The sequence below is a fragment of the Nansenia antarctica genome (assembly GCF_963989245.1).
Source record: "Nansenia antarctica genome assembly, chromosome: 4".
Taxonomy (NCBI): domain Eukaryota; kingdom Metazoa; phylum Chordata; class Actinopteri; order Argentiniformes; family Microstomatidae; genus Nansenia; species Nansenia antarctica.
In genome coordinates, this window is record NC_137689.1 from 64,754,542 (window position 1) to 64,776,716 (window position 22,175).

The following is a 22,175-nucleotide window of genomic DNA, read 5'->3' on the forward strand; positions in this document are numbered from 1 at the left end:
CGTGCAAAGATAGAACAGATATACAAGCTATCAGCACACTGCGCTGAGGTGCATAGTAGCTTATAGATCTGTTCCTTTTAGAACGTGCCGCAGCCTGCACACATTTATGACGTAGCCTAGTGTGTTGACAACTGACAGCGTGGCGGCGTTTCTCAAAACAAATCAAACCATGGCGGATGATGATGAACAGCGTACATTTACTTTCCACGGCTGGAAGTATCGACACTATTTTGACTTTGTGTCTGTCAAGGATGACAAAAATATTAATCTCCGTTGCAAACTTTGTGCGGGGCAAACATATTTTTGCGGGTGGAAAGGGGGAAAGTAATATGTAATATAAAAGTAAAGTAATATTATTACTCTTGATTCCAAGTAATAAGTAATATAAGGATATTACTTTCCTAAGGAGTAATATGTAATAACTAATATATTACTCTACTAAGTAATATTGCCCAACACTGATCATCACTGTCATAAATAAAATAGAGGGAATATTTGTACATAGCTGCCCTCATCAAACTGTAGTTTTCTCTCTTTTTCTGTGAACAACGTCACTGTGAACTTTGATGTTGAGGAAAATAGCAGTTTGATGTTAGCAGCTAATTCAAATCATCAACAGAGTATAGTTACATCATTTGTATGAACCAAGCTGTATGCTAGAGAAGAGGATTGTAATGTGACCAACAATGTGAAAGTAGAAGACTTGGGTGTCTATTGCTTCCAATGTGAAATGCTGTGTTCTATCATTTAGTGTGGAGAGGACTCTCGGAGCCCACTCATCTATGTGCTTCTTTTTAGGAAAAGCTGTTTTGAAGGCAGAGATTGTATATGTTGGAAGTTGCTGCTCAAATACCCCAAAGCCTTATTAGAAATGAATAGCAATTATTTCAAGCTTCATCAAAATGCTTTTTCTCCAACACTGGCCAATAAGCAAAATTCTACAGCACAAAGTGATTGACAGTTATTCCTAACTACTTTGAGCCATCAAAATGACAAAGAAACACACAAATTTAAATGTTTTCTTGGTACCAAAATATTTAGCTGGCTATGTTTGCTACGATTTCTGAGCAATGAATCCTTGTTGCAAAGGTGGGTAGAACCCAGGTCCCCCAGGGTGCATTCTGGGATTTCTGCATGTCTGCAGCCGTGTATAGAAAAACAAACTACTTGTCGAGTGTTTGAAACTGTGGTGTTTCAGAAAGGATTCTTTACCTTTTTTCCTTTAGATGTTGGTCGGTCTCATATTAAACAAAAAAGAAATCAAAAGATAACCTTTGGAGTTTTTCAGCTCCCAATCAAATGTTATAAGCTGTTGTACAATGTCTGGTTAAGAAATATCTCTTCTTTTTTGTACCTTAAAAACAGGGGTGATTTGGTGCTGAATCTTTTACCCCTTCTTTCCTTTAAAAAAGGACTAGCCTAGAATTTGAAAAACATTTAGAGAAATGTTGAGGAAATAAGCTTCTACGTGGCAGCTGTTACCAGGCCGCCCGACTCAGAACCAGGGGTTAAATTGGGATTTTGTAAGTGGTGGAGGTGTCTCCAAAATGTGTTCTTTTTCCATGATCATTTTTAATAGAAAACCTATTAAATCTTCACTGTATAAGGTTTCCCACCCTAAAGTGGTGGGACTCTGTTTGTCTCCCCCCTTTCCCCCCAATTTAACCCCTGCTCATGACACACTGGATACTTGTATACTGTATATATTTAGTTTGTTCCATTATGTTTCTCTTCTCTTCAGACTGTTCTCCATAGTTTGACTTAGATTCTCCATCTTGCCTTTCTCCTGTGAAAATCTGATTCCTGATGGTGGGTTGTGATGTTGCCTAGAATGATTGTTTACAATTTTATTCCATGTATCTCTGGATATCCTGTAAATATTGTAATTCATTGTCTTTTTTTAACTTGTTAATAAAGTTATCAGATAACGGTATATTGCATTTGTTGTTGTTTTCAAGGGATCACTGTTGTGCTTAAATGTCTGCTTCAAATTAGATAGAAAGAATCTGTTCTATTTCTGCTTCGTCCATTGTCACAAGGTTCTGGAAATTTCTGAAAAAGGTTAATCTACCAAATCTGTGCTACATTCCATTAACACTGTAGCAATGTTGAAATGTGATTGAAATTACCTTGCATGGAGCATCTTGACACTCAGACTGACACTCATTTTATTTTCGACTAGCTATATGTATTAGTATGCTTATCACGACAGATGTCATGAATTGTAAATAGGTAAGCTTTAAGGTAAGCAAGCTCCCAGGAAACCATTGCAAACTGGAATGCTTGCTTCCAAGGACAAAGTGGTGTGATGCCCTGGAATACAAAAGTGTTGCAATGCTACAGTATGCCAGCTGTGACATTTTAAATTTGCAGTAGATAACATTAATTATTAATTTAATCCCCTGTCCTCGTAGGTGCTAATAATTTGTATGAGTTGAATTATTCTTTTTGAATGATTGCTGAGAGAGAGAAATAAAGAGGATCTCAGCTGCATTTGTGGCCTTGCGGCATGTTTGAAATCGTCCGTCACAGTGGCAATCCCCTGTTAGAGCAAATGTCTTTATACATCTTCAATTGTCTGTCACTTCAGAAATGCACCCGCCAGGCGGCAGAGGACAAAGAAAAGGTTGGCATGAGAAGCCATTGTGAATCCCTCACCTCTGTCACAGATAAAAGGATGTGACAGACAGTCGTTGAGGCAGTGAGGAACAGGGACAATGCCCTGCGATATTCACCACTGGGGCTCCCCCTGTTACTGTCCACAGGTCTGAGAGTGGCCAGAGAAAGGACAAAGACTCAACCTTCAGTACTGAACCAGAAAGATGAGCTGGTTGAGGGGGGGGCAGGGGACTTCTTAAAGCTGGGTGCCTAAGGAGTATGTACAGTAGATAACTCGAAATATTTGTTCAAACACTGTAAAAGATGCGACTGACATGACCGTATCAGAAAGTCATATGTTGCATGTTGTAGAAGAGTTTGTCATATCAAGATTATCATAAAAATATACACTCACAGAACACTTTATTAGGAACACTATACTGATATTGGGTAGGGCCTCCTCCTTTGCTCTCAAAACAGCCTCAATTGTTCGTGACACTGATTCCACTAGATAAAGAAAGAAACATTCCTTTAAGATTCTGGTCCATGATGACATGATTGCATCACACAATTGCTGCAAATTTTTCAGATGCACTTTCAAGCTGTGAATCTCCCATTCTACCACATCCCAAAGGTGTTCTATTGGATTCAGATCCGGTGACTGGGAAGGTCACTGAAGAACACTGAACTCATTGTCATGTTCATGAAACCAGTTTGAGATGACTTTTGCTTTGTGACATGGTGCATTTCCATGCTGGAAGTAGCCATTAGAAGATGGGTACATTGTGGCCATGAAGGGATGCACATGGTCAGCAGCAATACTCAAATAGGCTGTGGCATTCAAGGGATGATTGATTGGTATTAACAGGCCCAAAGTGTGCCAAGAAAACATTCATTACACCACCTGAATGACTGAGAAGGTGTACAGGTGTTCCTAATATAGTGTTCAGTGTATTTTGAATCACAGTTTAGCTACACCACACCATTGCCAGTTGCTACCCCATGTCGTCATCCTGTTGCGCTTCATGTTGATAACCACCATTTATCAGTTTTGTTTTGAATGCATACTCCCCTTCCTCTATATGCTGTCCTCTTGGATGGTTGCCACAGAGTCCTTGGAGCATTCCATAATAGTCACAACAGCTTGTCCACAGGAAATAGCTTAAGAGTGAGGAGACACCCCAGTGGCCTCAGTCTGTGTTCCACCCTTCCACCCATGACTTCTCTCCCTCACATCTCGGTCATCAATACTGTGCTGGAGTTCAGCTGACCAAAACCATAAACCCAGGGGATTTTTGTCTGCACTTTTGCCACAAACACACATCATGTACCTATTCAAAAACATGCTCCTCAGCCTTGTATTTACCATAGAAAATGTGTGTTGTGTTGAAAGACAGTAGATATTTCCTGTCAATGAGTCACATCACCTAACATAGCATCGGGTCTGTCTCTCTCTTTGTATCCAAGTCTCAGTATTTCCGATGCCTATTTTGGAGGCACTTTATTTCACAGGTCTAACATCATCTTTAAAAATATCTCCAAGACATGTGGGATCAGGAGTAATCTCTGAAGCTCACCACTTCAGAGGGGGCCAGCCGCAGACTCACGACCCCTGGAGACAGTAGAGAGCCGCCATAGCACAGCCCTGCCAGAGCAATAGAGGGAATGCCTGATGAGTGAAGGCACTGCTCTCCTATGACCGGACCAGACAGCGGGAAGGGGGGGGGGGGGGGGGGCGGGAGTGGAGAGAGGGAGAGGGAGGGAGAGAGAGCAGGCCAAGGGCAGTGACCTCATTGAGCTCCAGCATATTATCACACACTTGACAGGGTCCTCTCAAAGTCAGGGATGGGCTGTGAGGTGGCAGTTACAGAGGGTAGTGAATACAGAGTGTTCAACAATTGTGGTCGCATGGAAAATACGGTTGAATGAGCTTTGGATTAAAAGACAAAATGTGCTCCTCATTTGCTTATTAATGGGACGATTCCCCGGTGAAGAGAAGTGTTGTGAAATTGTGAGAATACTTTTGAAAAACACCCTCCTCCTCCAACCACTAAATGAATACAGTAACAGAAGAATTGGATTTTCCACACACTAACAAAATCTGCGAGTCTAAAATGTGGTGTACAAACCACGCAGATAATTAGTCAAATTAAGTAAATTAATATTGATTCATAAATCCGATGCGTTGCCTTGAGTTGGGTAAAACACATATCAACGCAGTGCTTGTTTATAGGCTACTGTTTTATCAATCAAAGAAAGCACTGACTGTTTAAATATGAGAAGCCCAACTTTCCCAGCATTTCCACTGGTATAGTATGGTCTCTATGTTAGACATTTGAACAGATTCAAAGCCTCTTGTACTCTTGGGCACAGCCCCATTTAAATGGTAGTCACTGATGCAATAGGTCAGAAGTCCATCCTCCTTCTCCACAACTGACAAAGAGAGGCTCCTCAATAGGTCTGACCCGACCTGAAGACCTGACCACCCACTGACACTGACGACCTCAGACATTTCATGCCTTGGCGTTCATAATGAGCCATTGTCATGGGTGCACATTCAATGCACCTATTTACAAACTTCTGGGGATGCTGGTGATGGGTTAGGACAGCATCCTAATTAGGAGAGAACTTTACTATTCTGAGGTTGTGGATGACAGAAACCTTGATCCACAGATTCAAATTGGCCCTCCTCTTTGACCTCTCCGGTGTGAGTCATTGCCATGCATTACGCAAAAATAGGTCTACACAGAGATAATCTACATTATGGTTACATAAATATGCTATGGTAAGTCTTTTATTATTATTATTATTATTATTATTATTATTTAACAACAGACAAATGGTGATACAACAATACAATACAAACAATTCACATCAAATACATGTCAATGACAATGCATCTTATTCACCCTCATGAATAAAAAAGAGAGAACAAAGAAAAAGAAAGAAAGAAAGAAAGAAAGAAAGAAAGAAAGAAAAGTAAATATACACAAATATTTACATAAATAAATACAACATTTCACATCATTCGGGCACATCACCAGATGGCGCATGCTTACTGGTCTTGCGGGTGAAGTCAGTCAGTCAGGTTTGTTTATGCGCTGAAAAGGCAAAAGCGTAATGGCGGCGGACAGGCTGTGATGAGCTAGCGTGAATAGCAAAGAATCTAGTAGCTACACACACCCACATCTCTGGGAAACATAAGGGGGGGAAACAAGTTCTAAAACCTAAGCTAAACTGCTCGTCGCCAAAATGCAGATTACATTGAAAACCCTCCAACAGCAGACGTTTAAAATCGACATTGATGCAGAAGAGACGGTGAGACGAGAGAGTGTTGAAGGGGGTGGAGGGCTGAAGGCTGGCAGAGTTGGCTATCGTTAGCTAGCTAGCTAGCATTTTTTGTTTGACATATTGCGACTTCAGTATGATTTAGTCATTGAAGTTCCCAGTCAAGGTTATTAAAGACAATTCGATTTACGCAAAGTGGTTTGTGACTTTGTCGGTACTTAATGAGTTTTAGGTTTGCTCTACAACTTATCTAAAACTTAGAGGAAACGCTAATGTTAGCTTGTTAGCTTGTCAGCTATGGTGCTAGCTAGCTCACATGTCCTGCTGAGGTAACATGAGTTAACGGTAACAGCTGGGCAATCTCGCCGTTATTTAGACACCGCTGGATATTGACATAATCGAGGGAGATGGTGTTCTCGTCGTGTCGAGTTTTGCATGTAGCGCAAAGGTCTTTAGGAAGGCCTCGAGCTGGTTAGCTAGCCGCTGCTTCACAGTGAGTGATGCTAAGCTAGCTATGTTCATCACTCATTGGGTCTGACTAATTCCTGGAACGAAAAGAATGTCCCTTGGAACGTTTCATGATCAAGTGGCACGCTTTACAGGGGGTGGAATGTAACCTTGGGATTAAAAAAATCCAAATAGAAAATTACTTGAGAAAATGATGTGTTAAGCAACATTCAATGCTACTGAAATAGGATATTCCAAGAAATTCCAGCAATTAGATCGCCCCACCCCCCCCCCCCCCCATCATCTGTCTAAACATCAGCCATTCTGATATTAATGCATTTCAGCAGCAGTCATTCTCAAAACCTGTTATAAATCATTTCCTATTGTTGGGAATTATTGTGAGTTGTCCCTTTAGGTAGATGTCACAACCTTTCTCACTAGTTGCGTATCTGATTTGAGCAGTTATTTCACCAATACATAGACTCACATTGAACTTTGATCACTTTATGACTTTTCCTTTTTTTTTTTTTTTTTTTATAGGTGAAGACTCTAAAGGAGAAGATTGAGAATGAGAAGGGAAAGGATGGTTTTCCGGTGGCTGGACAGAAGTTGATATATGCAGGTAGGTACAGCCCTTTCTTCAGTTCTCCAATGTGTCTGGCATTTTGATAAGGACTTGAATGAGCCCTGCGATGAAAATGCAAAACACATCCTTCTGTTGTCGTACTGTAATTGCATGTCTGTTGGCTTGCCGTGTGGCGCACTGATAAGAAAGCTACATAAGGAACTTGTGCAGGTTGTCATTCCAATATAATGATGTGATTATGTGAATAATACGGTAAAGCTATGTTCAATCTGTGCACACAACATTGTAAACGCTTCCTCACTACTGTGATTTAACCTTTTATAGCTCACCACTTTTCACAGACTTTTGGGAATTTCAGTTGTCAAACGAATAGTAGTCCTATCGAAGGTATTATCTCATTGTCAGCTGATCATTTACGTTCCCTTATCATGTGTGTCTTACAGGGAAAATCCTAAGTGATGACACAGCCCTTAAGGAGTATAAGATTGATGAGAAGAACTTTGTGGTTGTTATGGTGGCAAAGGTAAGAAGTGACAATATCTTGAGATTTTATTTGTAAAATTGTATGCCTTCATGATGGCAGAGAACTAGAAACAACACTTTTGAATCCATAATAATTTAAATTTCACAACATATAATGCTGGTTTTAGAACAAATCACACATATATTGCAGACACTGAGATGATCATTGATAATGGCAGATGGAATTAATTAACACACACAGGGAGAGGGAGTGAAAGAGGAGGAGAGAAGGGGGGGTGGCGAGAGAGGGCGGGGAAGGAGCGAACGAGGGGGAGAGAGAGAGAGAGACCTGTCACATTAGACACCTCAATATCACAAACGCAGGATGCAGACTGAATCCCGCTGTGCATACAGAGGGGATTAGAATGTGTTGTTAACACTCCTCTCCACACGCACACAGCTGCTGCAGCAGTTCATACCATGGTTGAATATCAAACCACTGAGCTACAATATGCTCATTGTGCACCTGACTGATTTTGTGTGACTAGTGATGAATGTCAATCGGTTATGATGGCCTTGAAAGATTCCCTCTTTTTGTCCTATGTGTGTAGCCTTCGATCTTACATGTATTTTGTCATTCAAAAGATGTTGTGTTTCTGAAATCATGCTCTCGGCAAGAGGCACACTGTAGGAGTATCAATTTGACTTATTTGGTTGATGGGTAGATCTCACATGTGGTTAGTGACCTGAAACAAATGTGTTTTTGCTAAAGCCACAGTAGTTACCCATGATCCCCGATGTTCTCTGTCTGCAGCCTAAAGCAGCCCCAGCAGCTGCCCAGCCTTCCTCTGCCGCCGCCGCCTCCACCCCCAGCACTACATCCCCCACAACCCCCTCTGCCAGCTCGTCTGACAGCCCACCAGAGGGCGCCCCCAAAGACAAGCCAGCTGAGGAGAAACCCCCTACAAGTGCGGCCCCTGCATCAACCCCCACTAGGTAATATTACCCAGCATGCTCTTATTCACCAACATCTGCCCTTGATATAGTCACATTTGACTGATGAACCATAAGTATTAGTCTATGATGCTGATAAAACATGCAGCCTGTTGGCAGGTTGCCATTCGTTTAGTCTGTAAACATAATTATTATTATTCCTACCTCAGTGTTGCTAATTTGTCTTAGTCCCTCAAGCCTAGGTTGATAGTAGGTTTGGAGAAGACTTTGTTCACGTTTATTGCTTCGGGAAAGATGGTCATTTGTAGACATGTTGTCAGTGTCTGGAGAAAGGGCAGCCAGTCTCTTTATGGCTGTGTTATTGCACTGAACAGACCGTAGTGATTTTTGGCCTACATTGCCATACCAGAACATCGTCCTCATCAGCTGTTTGCTCTTTTGCAGTTCCTCCAGTCTTTTGACAAATGTGAACATGTTTGAAGAGGCAACCTCTGCGCTGGGTAATATTTCAGTAATTTGTCAATGGCCTGTTCTTACTATGACTTAGAGAATTGATTTGGATATAGCCTAAAATAATTATCTTCTACTTTTTTGTGATAGTTGTGTAAGAAGTAATCTGAGAAGTAAAAATTAATCTCTGTCTAGCCAAGCTCTTTTCTTATCATTCTATTGCTAAAACGGTGCCAGCACTAAATAATACCACACATGGCACAAGGCTAAAAGACACACAGACTGGGCTAAAGGACACACAGACAAGGCTAAAAGACACACAGACTGGGCTAAAGGACACACAGACAAGGCTAAAAGACACACAGACTGGGCTAAAGGACACACAGACAAGGCTAAAAGACACACAGACAGGGCTAAAAGACACACAGACAGGGCTAAAAGACACACAGACAAGGCTAAAAGACACACAGACTGGGCTAAAAGACACACAGACAGGGCTAAAAGACACACAGACTGGGCTAAAAGACACACAGACTGGGCTAAAAGACACACAGACTGGGCTAAAAGACACACAGACAAGGCTAAAAGACACACAGACAGGGCTAAAAGACACACAGACTGGGCTAAAAGACACACAGACTGGGCTAAAAGACACACAGACAGGGCTAAAGGACATATAGACTGGGCTAAAAGGAGAGTGTTTATTAATATGATGTCGTGAAGCTGACATGGTTGGAATTTTGAAAATCAAAATGGCAGTTTGTTGACGGGTGTGAATGTCCTTGGGCTCCAGTGACGGGCCAGTCGTATGAGAACATGGTGACTGAGATGATGCTGATGGGCTACGAGAGAGAGCAGGTGGTGGCTGCCCTGAGAGCCAGCTTCAACAACCCAGACAGAGCTGTGGAGTATCTGCTCACGGTAGGACCTCCATCATCTACTCCTGCAGTCTGCCACCCTCCTAGGGAGAGCACTGGGGGGGGGGGGGCATTTTGTAAGATGAACTTAATTGGTAACTGTATTGTAAATAAAGGAACAGTTCTTGTTATTATGAATCCAAATGTTTCAGGTTCATAACGCATGCCATTCTCTGCTTTTAATCTGTCCATAGGGTCAGTTTCAGTATGTCAATACATTAAGAATCGTGAGTAGTGCAGGTTCCACCTACCTCTGTTGTTGCTCTAACGGTGTGTCACGTGGTAGTTCTAAAGGTGTGCCACCTGTTTGTTCGTCCCCAGGGGCTCCCTGCTGAAGGGGCTGATCCAGTAGTTCCCCCTGTGGGTGGAACTCCAGGTCTCTCCTCCACGGCGGGGCTCACCTCCCCACCAAGCACAGGCACCACATCTGCTCCAGGTGGTGAGTTGCCATACCTGTGTCTGTGTGTGTCTATGTGAGTGTGTGTCCCCCAAAAAGAAACGATTCCCATTGATTGTCAGTAATCAGCTTGTCTTATTGTGATATGTAGGAGCTGCATTTGTTATTCCACGCCATTAATTCCACATCTGTTGTCTTGCTCCCGTTAAGAGGGCGACCCTTGTGTATCGCTGTGCGAATCTTGTTGATCTTGAGCATCCCCCCTCTCTCTGTGTGTTCCAGCCAACCCCCTGGAGTTCCTCAGTAACCAGCCGCAGTTCCTGCAGATGAGACAGATCATCCAGCAGAACCCGTCTCTGCTCCCAGCCTTACTACAGCAGATAGGGAGAGAGAACCCCCAGCTGCTGCAGGTATAGAGACCACCTACTGGCACTGACCTGAGCCATGATTAGATTAGATTAGATTCAACTTTATTGTCATTGCTGAGTATCAGACAAAAGAAATGCAGTTTAGCATCTAACCAGAAGTGCAAATAGTGATATAAGAACATGATATAAAAACATGACAATGTTAGTGATAGGTACAGTATGGCATGTATGGTAGTTTAGCGGTATATACGGTTATGAGCTATGTACAGCTACGGTAGCTTATGTAAGTAATTTTTATGTATACATGATTACATGTATGTAATGTACATATATAAAAGAGGCTATATCAAGAGGTATGTGCAATATGCAATAATACAGTATGTGCAAAGGTAGTATTGTAAACAGCAAGTAGTGGGAAGGGTAAAGAGATTAACAATACATGACATGCCAGTGTTTCCCCTACCATTGCCTTGGGGGGGCGGACACTTGACAATGACTATAATTCCATTGTGTAAATAGTGTCAAAGAACTATCAAGCTAGCTAGCTAGCTCAGAGGTGATGAGATGAGCTAGTCTGCTGCACACATGCCAGCTAAAGAGCTAACTGGATGCACTTTATTATTTTACTTAAATTAGATATACAATCTTTCTTATTCTGCTAGAATTGGGCTTCATGGTAATACCATAATGGCATATTTACAGTACATGGACAGTGGATTGAAGCATTTGAAATGTCTGTTTTTTATAGGACATGTTTTTTTTTCCAGGTGAGAGTGACTGCATAGCCCACAGCAATCCAAAATTCAATTATAATTATGTTATAAATTGAGAGAGAGCAGGATGGTGTCAGCACACCAGAGAGAGACAGCAAGAACCAGGTGAGAAAGTGGACAGGTAGTCAAGACCACATAAGTAAGTAGCCTTGAGAACCGATGGTTCTCGAGCTTAATGGCCCATAGGGAAGGAGCCTATCTCCTGTTTCCGTAGCGTGAGGCGGCTTAATGTACAAGCTAGTACACCCCCTGGACATGACGCTGGTATGTCGCAGGGTCTTAACCCCCGGGGGGGGGGTCCATGCCACGGTCCATGCCACCCCCCCAAGGCAGCAAACCTAGGGGAAACACTGCATGCAAATGGCATTTGCTCTGTGCACCCAACTACTATTTACAGTCTCCCATACTCCCCACTTCCTGTGCCTCTCGACGATATCACAGAATCATACCGATACCATGATACTGAAGCTGAATCACTGCTGATTTAATTATGGGTTATTGCTGAATTCAGTTACAATGAGCAATGAAACTAAGAAATTCTGCAAAGCAACAGTCTTGCCAACATCCTGTCAGGATGTCTCAACCTCCCAGCTCTTTTATGCATAGTAAAGAGATGAGATGAGATCAGAGCCCCAGGCAAGGTGGACCCCCGCTGATTCCAGTCGGTCTGAAACAGTGTTTAACACTGCTCAATGGTCAGGTCAGATTTTATTACCTAAAACACTGATCACTGTCCCTCCCGTCCTCCCTCTTGTTTCACCCTCCAGCAAATTAGTAGCCACCAAGAGCAGTTTATCCAGATGCTGAACGAACCAGCCCAGGAGGTGGGCCAGGGGGGTGGCAGCGGCGGCGGCGGTGGTGGTGGAGGAGGTGGCGGTGGTGGAGGAGGATTAGGGGTACCGACTGGCGAGGCCGGTGGAGGAATGAACTACATCCAGGTGACACCCCAGGAGAAGGAGGCCATCGAGAGGGTAAGGAATCCTACCAACTCAACCCCCACATCCCCGAACGTTGAAACCTAGTCACAGAAACCTAATTACATGTTGACCATGTTTGTAATATAACTTCTGGACCAGAAGTGATCCTATTGTCTGTGAAATCAAGCAGTTTGCCGTGCTCAATCAAGCATTTCCCTCCTCCATTTTCAGCTAAAAGCCCTAGGATTCCCGGAAGGACTTGTTATACAGGCCTACTTTGCCTGTGAGAAGAACGAAAACTTGGCCGCAAACTTCCTTTTACAACAGAACTTTGATGATGACTGAATGTGGAGTCGTAGTCATTTTGCTGATTCTTTTTTTTTCCTCTACTTTTTTGATTGATCATATTGGATAAGCATAAACACAGGCCTTCACGTTTCCTAAATTTTACTACAGTACATCTTCATGGTAGCACTGGATCATCATCATCATATGTGTGTGTGTGAGAGAGAAAAGCTGTTGTTTCTGATCACCCTAATTGGGAGTTAAGTAAAAGCCTGCTTGGTTCATCAGATCAACTGTGTGCGACCTTTCTTCTTTTTTTGATTGTTTTCACCACAAGGAAGTGAAATATGGTTTTTATTAAAGGTTGATCGCCGAATGTGTTCCCCAATTTAGTTCGGAGTGGGGCAGGTGTGATTGGGGAGTTTACAGTGTATTCATCATTGTTCCTGTTTTGATTCCTGTTTTCTCTTTCGGTCTAAATGGACCAGTATAGGGGTCCCAGTACATATAACTGTTCTAAATGACAGTAAAGATTTTGAAACAAGCAAACACATGTTATGTTACTTTTTTTTTGTTTGTTAGATTCATTTATTATTTTTTTTAAATCAAACCTTCGACAGCTCACCTTTTAATGAATTGCATGCGATTACCACAAATGAACAAGTTTCCAACTGCAAAATTAAGTGCAGATGTATTTTCATGCAGCCTGAAAACTGTTTCTTTCTGACATCTTAGGCATGTATATTGCTTCCATAGCAGGTAATGGTGTTTATGGCTACTATCACTTCCAATTTACTGTCATTTTTACAGAGAAAATAAAACTTTTCAACATAAATAAGTAATGCCCATTCTATTGTGTTTGCTTGTTTGTTTTGGAAGGGGAGAGAGGACACTCTTATTTAAATACATATAAACTGTGTGTCAGGAAACCCATGTATAGGGCTCTGTAGTCACGTCATCATGAAACTCCCTCAAGTCTTACCGTATTCACTCTGCTTGCATTTTCTACCATTACATTCAACACACGATCCGTGATTATCACTGCATTCATACATGTGGTATTATACCATCAGGAAAACTCACGCTAGTGTTAATTTACTTTTGGTGTTACATTCATTTCACGCATGTACATGACCACCGTGTGGCCTGCAGTGCATTCAGCCCATGAATAGAGAGTGTAGAGCACTGGCGCTCAGGGAGGATCAAGAGTGTACTGTCCAACTCAATCAACGTCAAACAGCTTCATGTATGTAAGCAACCTCGAGGGGAAGAGAGGTCCTCATTTGAATCGGGAGTGTGGTTGAGTGAGCGCAGCTTTTTCCCACATCATATACATGCAACACATCACATCACTGTCCACTGTCCACACTAGAACAGGTACCCCAATGGACTGCTTAGAATACAGTCATGATGCACCGATATACTGTCGCTTATGTGCAGAGCACTATATAGACCAGCAGAGGGCAGCATAGACTGCAACATAAACGTCAAAGCCAGTTCTAAACTGAAAGACTGCTAAATGAACTGTCAATGAAGAATAGTTGTGTCGCTGATTTTATAGCACTTTCAACTTGATGTTGGAGTATGGAGTTTGTCTACATGTGTTTCTAAATATAGATAAGCTGTCTATTGGAGTTTGCAAAAACAACAATGAATGAACATATCAAAAGGTTTATTGTAGGCTTGCTGGTTTTACATACTTTGTGATTTATGCCTCTCAATGAGAAGAGGTCTCTGGCACCACTCATAGTAGATCTTAATGTCATTTGACACATGTGGAGCTGTCAGTGGAATTCCCAAATTCCATCACTAATGCAAGCTGTCTTTTGATTAAAACAATCATCATATGAAACAGATTGAGACTGGGCTGAGGGGACATGATTTATGCAAGGCCATTTTGTAACAAGTAACAACGAAAAGTTGTATTAAAACTGTAAATTGTGAGAATTTAGCATGAAGAAAAATATATGGGGAGCCAGCTGACATACATACTATCTCCTGGCGTCTTATCTGTTTGTATTCAGTTGACTGTATCTGATGGTACTAGCTATAGGTACATGGTTCAAAGTTGAAATCAGATTTGGTGTCAGTGTTGAATGCCAGCCAATAGCTAGGCTTACTCCTCAATTCTTCTGTCTTGACAGGTGAAAAGAACTCCATGGAAACGGGACATGGTGGAAGTGCATTTTTTTTGCAGTAACATTGTCTAACTTTGCCTCGGGCAGACTCTGTATTATCAGGGAGAGTCATTGTGTGAGCCCGCTGTGAGACTCTGATGCATTTTAAATGTGTTTATCCGTGACAGCAGCATAATGATCTACTGTTGACCACGGAGTGAACAATAAGCAATGTTGAATACATTGGGATGAATTCAATCAAATTCAGTCTTAACTGTCTGATCATGAATATTTTTATATTAATACATATGTTTTATTTAGGATGTATTACCAGTGAGAAAGGTTTTGGTATTAGACTAGTTGAAAGGGTCCATTAAAATGTCTCCTCTTGACATGTTTGGAAATTAAACATTGCAGCAATGTACAAGCATGGGTATAGGCCTGCCCTATGTGTCACACAATCTCTATATTAAGAAGGCCCTCAGTAACATTCCCCCCAAAAGATTCTACTAGAGTCTCTGCTCAGAGATATAGAATAGAATAGAATAGAATAGAATAGACTTTATTGTCGTTGTACAGTTGCCTATACAATGAAATTGTAGTGGCTCTTCCGAAGGTGCAAAAAAACACAAAACATATTCACATATTCACAAACATATACACATATAAGATAAACATTTATGAACATGTCTTATGTCTACTGTTCAGTGTTCTGATGGTCCATGGGTAGAAACTGTTGGACAGCCTGTTTGTTCTAGCCTTTATGCTCCTGTACCTCACTCCAGAGCGCATCAGGCTGAACAGGTGGTGACCAGGGTGGAGGTGGTCTTTAAGAATCCTTCCTGCTCTGGAGAGGCACCGATATAAGGATTAATGATAAAACTGGTTGGAATCACAAAAATGTGTCAATATTTTTAAATAATATGTATTTAGCAGAGTTGTGATTTTACAGCGCTGTATGTGAATAGATACTCAAAGACACAAATATAATTTGGAGAAAGGTGACCAAATGCATGTCATGAAAACCTCTGAAATTCGAAACAGGTAAACACTCTTATGGAACCATAATTGACATTAAAATAGAAGTCATCAATGTATAAAGTCTCATTTCAAATACATTTTATTTTTTATATTGTAAAATACATCCAATACAAAACATTAAGAAAGAATTTTATTTACAAATGTACAAAAACAGATTAAATTACATATTAATAAACACGATTATATTACATATTTTGACTATAAACAAAAAACCTTTGTTCAGAGTTACTCATTTCTTAAAAAAATATGAATGTCTCACATATAACATTATTGCACTTTGTAACCACAGTGCATTGAAGATTGCCATCACCATTGAGGAGAAAAGTATTCACCTGATTAAAGTCAAATTATGGAAGATAGGTCTCCAAGAAACTAACAGACAACCCTATGGCACTTTAATATTTGTATCTACTACTTTTTATATGTAAATCTTTGGTACCTTTTAATACACTTTTAAGTCACTGAGCACCATCCTGTAACACATAAATTAATTTGTACCTGAAATTAATGGCTTTGTAAGAGTAGTATAAATATAGAGCTCTAACACAGTATGTTGAACAGTGTGTTAACAAACAAAGACAAATGGAATGTTACTGATAGAAGGCCTCGAAGATGGTGTTCTTCACGTTTGTCTGTGTTTCTTGTTTCCCTGATGCTAATAGATTTCCAGTCATAATGTTGGCACCTGGTTATCCAAGTCTTGTCGATAAATAGAGGATAAATTCCAGTTTTGTCCCACAAAAGAGGTTGTTCAAAGGGGTCTTGTCCAGTCACTGGCCCATGGATGGACAACAGTCTTAGGTGTTGGGTCCTTGCGAGTGCTCTTTGCCGTGAATGACACAGCTTGTCTTGACACTTGACATTGGCTAGAAGGCAAAATATGGTTTAAAAACATCAACAGTTTGTTTAATGTTTTTGTTAGTTCTTTGTCTTTTAGCGTTCCTCGATAGTGTCCAGTCTTATAAGTGCCTCTTCATATGCAAAGCCAGGTGGTCCGACCTTGAGAAGGCCCTGTCGCACTTCCCACACTGGAACGGGCGATGGCCTGTGTGTTTCCTGTAGTGTCGTGTGAGCTCGTCTGAACGGGCAAACTTCCAGCCGCAACCCTCCCAGTCACAGTGATAAGGCTTCTCTCCTAAAACACACACAGACACACAAACAAGGCAGTTAGAATTGAACTCCATAGTTAAAACAGACCAAACTTCTCACCACAGAAAAAGAAGTCCATCCTGTCCTGCAGTGAATGAAGAGACAGGTAATGAGCCTGTGGTTTTATTTGAACAGGGATCACTATCAACCTGCTGTTTAAATGCCTGTTCGTGACACCTGCCAACTGGGCCTCTCTCTCACAATATGAACGTAATGACGCAGTTGAGTAATTTAGTGCTGCAATATAATGAACAGCAGCTCTACCAGGCTGCATGGGGTAACAGAAGGTATTGGTTAGACTTGAATATACTCTACAGAGGGAAATTAAGGGTTATTCTTTGCTATGAATACAAACCATCCATCAAAATCTCTTATATTGTACTTTAAGCTCCCCAGTGGAGACATTAAACAAGGACATTGCTGTCACAATATACACTGTTTCAACAAATGGATTATTCCAACAATCTATGTGCTTTGTCTCCTTTTAACTGACAGCTGACTTCTTACATAATTACCATCAAATGATGACTAAATTATTAGAAATGAATTCAGTTGAATCCCTCCAAGTAAGAGATGCCACCTATGCATCAGCTGCCTCCATCTCAGAGATCAATCATAAACTAATAAGGATCAGTACTGAACATTTTGAATTAAAGTCACCGTAAAAAACACAGACACGTCATCATAAAATCATATTTAGTTTACAACATTGTATCATAACGCTAACAAACCTGTGTGTGTTCTGTGATGTGCCTTGAGGTGGGAGCTTTTGGTGTAGGTCTTCCCACAGCCGGCGTAGTCACACGTGTGTGTTGCTATCCTCTTCCTGGGCCAGGAGCGCCGGCCGCGTTTGGGCTTGGGCTCCTCTGGCAAACCCTCTCCGGGGGTCATGAGGTCTGGGGGCGAAGAGGGCGGAGTCAGCATCACCTCAGGCAGCAAGCGAGGAATGTGCAAAAAAGTCTCTTCGAAAAAAACACTTAGATTCAACTGACCTTGGTACTGCAGGGCCGGAGGCTGTGGGAAGGGAGGGTAGCCTGACGTGGTGTGGTAGGCCTGGGGCAGTGGAAGCTGCGGGTGGCTTAACACCTGACTGGAGGGGTGGTGGTCCCTGCCCAGCGCGTGCTCGGGGGACAGAGACGAGGAAGACCGGCTGGCCGCCATGGGACGCCCGGAGGGGAAACTGTGGGGGTCGAGGTGGGCCCTCCCCTGGCCGCTCCGGGCCTGGGAGGCCCCTCCGAGGTGGAGGTCCATGGGCCGGCTGATGGTGCACGTGCTGGGGTTCTCCTGCTTTATCCTATGGCAAATGAAAGGCAGGGAGGGGTCCGTGACAACACTGGAGGCCTTGCTGACGTTGATGCTCTGGCTGTAGTCTGACATGTCCATGGTGGTCTTCACCACAAACTTCCCTTGCAGGCTGGTGGGATGCAGGTATGCCGGGTCCAGTTCTGGTCTCATGAGCTCGGCCACGAAGCCTCCAGAGGGGGACACGTCGCTGATGTCGGGGATAGTGTACAGTAGGTCGCTGGCAGGGTCCTGGGGAGAGGGGAGCTGGTAGGAGTAAGAGCCTGGGGAAGGGGACAGAGTTTGGGAGCTGCTTCCCATGGCTTCCTGCTGTTGTTGTTGTTGCTGTTGTTGTTGTTGTTGCTGTTGTTGCTGCTGCTGTAGCATAGTGTTGGACAGGATAAAGTCGTAGTCCAGCAGGTCCAAATCCTCTGGTTCTGTCTTGGTCATACGATGGGGGATGTCCAGGTCACAGCCGCTCCCTGCAGGCACACAGACTCTCTTAAGATGAGAGAGCTCCTCTTTCCATCTCTAGGAGGCAAAGAGACACACATGTTAATGACACCTGGTCAATTAGAGACAAGGAAAAATGTAATAAGCTGAGGTGAGTCTGCTTACAGTGTCCTTGGCCAAATGTAAATACTCTTTCTTTCACTAATATTGGAAAAACTGTGGTTCTTTATCAAATCTACAAATGTCTCAACCATATTTCCCAAAAGAATAACCCCTGTAACATCTACTTGTGTTGTTTATAAGAAAACGTCTCATGGGAAGGTGAATGGGCTCCTCCTTGAAAACCAGTGATATTTCTGCATTAGCCCTATACATCTGGAAATAACTCTTAAATCAAAAGGCCAGATCAATTGGCATATAAAGCAATAGAAAGGATGTCATTGCTACTGGACAAGGCATCCCATCAGTGGCCATCCACACTCTGTGACCATGCTGAAAAATCGACGCTTCTCGGGGCTGGTGCACGCCCCTACAGCGGTGTAGTGCGGCAATAACCATTAGAACTACGAACGATTACAGATGAAAGATAAAGCAAATGAATTTCCATGTGGGACATCAATAAAAACCAATTAGTAATATGAACTGTTTTCTATAATAAGAGATTAAAAACGAATATTGACCATTATAGTACTCACCAAATGTGCATGTCCCATGGATTTATTCTTGACACTCGGGTCGCTTGCAAATGTAGATATGGATGGCAGAAGCGTCCCGCTTAGTGCCATGTCGAAGTCACTTGGTGGCTGCCTGCAAAAACAACAAATATTGTAAATCCTTGTCGTTTTTTCTCCCCACAGGCTAAAATGTTAGAATCCAACAACACTGTCTTTTTATTATGACAACCCAAAATGCTGGTTAGTCAAACTGAAAAAAGCCCGCACCTCATCAATGAAAATGTGCTTGTCTCTTCTTGACGATTGCTTCAGACAAAATACAGTTTGTTTGCATGGGTTGTGAGAGATCTATCCCTGTTGACACTCCGAGAGAGATGCGCTATACTTCAGTCCATGCCATGCTTGTGGACGCGCCGATCAGAACAGCCGGACAGACCCAGATGTGGCAGGGTAACGTTGATGCAGATGGATCAGGAGGAGTGAGGCGACACCCGGGGATTCCCTCGTCTCCCTAGCGATGATGCCGCTGCCATGCAGGGACCGGGCTCGGTTGCTCGTTGAACAGACTGACTGACTCTGGACAGCGCTGCACCGGGGTTCCCTCCTGTTTAAATCATCCACGGTGGACTCCGCCTTCTTGTTGCTTAGCAACACAGGCAGTACAGGAATAACACTGCGCGCGCCGGTGAGAAAAGAAAAAAAAGAAAGAAAAAAAAAAGAAAAGAAAGAAAAAAGAAAGCCGTTCATGACGTCACTGGAGCTCGCGAGGCTGAAAAAAAGAGACTCGTCTGTCTAATGTTTGTGTGTGTGTCCAAACAACAATGTGCCTGATAGCAACCGGCCCTCTAATGTGGGGAAACCGGATCAACCCACTTCTAAAGCATACAGGTATTAGAGTGAAAGGGAATCATACATACGCAATAAGCTCCTAAAAGTAAAGTGGAGATGAGGATGTTTAAAGATGCACCATACATACCCCGTCTGGGCTGTGAGTGAACTACCTGAAACTCACACCTGCTGCTGTTGGGCTGTACTGTCTGTACGCCTGCTTATAGTAATAAGCCATTCTTTTTCATTTGTATTTTTCAAACAAATAAGTGTCGGCCTATAGCTTTTTTCCCTCTTTTCTCTTTCTCTTTTTTTTTAAAGCTCAGAATAACAAAGGAATATATATTGTTTCATATCCAAAATTACAATAATAAAAAAGACTGCATGAGTAGCCTCGAACACGTGTCACTGTGCACACATTTCTGGTTATTCTATCTAGTCAGCACTATGAAGCTATAGCTAAACAGGCTATTATAAATATGTTAATGTAAGCCAATTAATATGGAAGCACATATTGCAATTTTTCTGATTACATAATAATATACATTAATAAACATGTAACATATATGCAGCAGATTCTACTCAATAACTTTGTATGGGACTAGCACTATGACACCTAGTGATATCCACTGTCCAAAGTCAGAACATCTTATACATATTTTCCTCCTCTAGTTGAACAAAAGATCAACTCCACCATTATGCAGTTACAAAGTAATTACTGAGTTACTAACAACATGTTAATGTAAGGTTGTGTTACTAATTACAGTCTTACTACACAAGCTAAACAACAACACCATGTATAGTGCTATTTAAAACCATTTAACTCTTGGATAATATAGGTCAGAAAAAGATGCTCCATTTCTCTAACAGGTCCATAAAATAGAGCTTATTATGACCATACGTTAAAAGTTATAGTACATATACTCCTATGAGCTTTGAGATGTGCTCTCATGCTGTTTTTGAAGTAGGCTGTTCAGTGTTTGCTCAGAGCTAGAAGCCAACATAAACGCATTCTGTAATTAGAGCTATCAGCTTAGGAGTTCTGTATGGAGAGCAAACACACCACTAGCAGACGATCCTGCTGCATCAGGATCTTGTCCGTTAGTCATGTCAACAAATGGCCCTTCGCTGAGCGTCATACATTAAAATACACCTTTCATTTCACCACAGTTGGCATTTCAGAGTGAGCATTTTCAATTTATACAACTCACACACACACACACACACACACACACACACACACACACACACACACACACACACACACACACACACACATATATATATATATATATATATATATATATATTTCAGTAGTATTATACAACCGTCATACACTATTTCTGAAGACACTGTACTGCCATAGACACTGGAAAGAAATATCCTATTTTAAAGATTACCACCTTTTCGTAGTAAAGTTTTCGTAGTGAGGGTCTGTGTTTCGTAGTAAAGTTTTCGAGTTTTCGTAGTGAGGGTCTGTGTGCAATACTGTTAGCTAAGTGTCTACATGATTTCTTATTTTCTGAAGACCTGTTTCCTGCAGTAGGCTGAAACACAAAAGGCCTATCTCAACATAGCCATATTCTTTATGATTGAGGACAATGGCTTTGTATATGGCTCTGAAAAGAAAGGATTCACTTTCAAGTATAAGGTTGTTGGCTTTATGAGAAAAGAGGATAGGGGGATAGAAGGAAGAGGGATAGAGAGAGCGGGAAAGAGAGAGAGAGAGAGAGAGAGAGAGAGAGAGAGAGAGAGAGAGAGAGAGAGAGAGAGATGATACAGTAATTGTGTATCTCCTGTAATCCTGTAAACTCATGGATGGTAGGTTATCAGTTACAATGAAGTCATCGCAGTACAACCGCTTAGTACAACCCTAAAGCCATTTAATGGTGATTTACAAAACAAGATCCAATAATGAAACAAGGTATTAATTACTTACAGTATGTTTATACAATCTAGCATACCTTCCTCACTTCAATGTTTACAGTGTAATATCAACAATGAGATCCGTGTTGATAGTACTCAAGATAGGGGGAGGATGGGGGCCTATGCCTTTGTCCATACATGTAACCATCAGATGTAGAACTAGAATGTTTCTTATTATCATGACAAGATACGTCAGGACATCAGTGACATTATTGCAAGAATCGGTTGTGGAAAGTTGAGGTAATGTTATTGTAACAATGGTAA

At 41.9% G+C, this 22,175-nt stretch overlaps 2 protein-coding genes across 2 annotated transcripts; one reads left to right on the forward strand and one right to left on the reverse strand.

Moving 5' to 3' along the window:
- The first annotated feature begins 5,702 nt into the window (after positions 1-5,702).
- rad23b (RAD23 homolog B, nucleotide excision repair protein) lies at positions 5,703-13,278 on the forward strand. The gene is made up of 10 exons (XM_080527883.1): positions 5,703-5,916; positions 6,874-6,955; positions 7,363-7,442; positions 8,196-8,377; positions 8,780-8,835; positions 9,579-9,706; positions 10,024-10,141; positions 10,382-10,509; positions 12,008-12,211; positions 12,389-13,278. The coding sequence occupies exons 1-10, from the start codon at positions 5,851-5,853 to the stop codon at positions 12,500-12,502; spliced, it is 1,158 nt and encodes a 385-aa protein (XP_080384009.1). The 5' UTR covers positions 5,703-5,850; the 3' UTR covers positions 12,503-13,278.
- A 3,281-nt stretch (positions 13,279-16,559) lies between these two features.
- Positions 16,560-19,273, reverse strand: klf4 (Kruppel like factor 4; the record flags this gene model as incomplete). Its single annotated transcript, XM_080527990.1, has 4 exons — positions 19,179-19,273; positions 17,742-18,561; positions 17,481-17,645; positions 16,560-16,735 (listed from the first exon to the last, which is right to left on the reverse strand). The coding sequence occupies exons 1-4, from the start codon at positions 19,266-19,268 to the stop codon at positions 16,560-16,562; spliced, it is 1,251 nt and encodes a 416-aa protein (XP_080384116.1). The 5' UTR covers positions 19,269-19,273.
- Between the last annotated feature and the right edge of the window lie 2,902 nt (positions 19,274-22,175).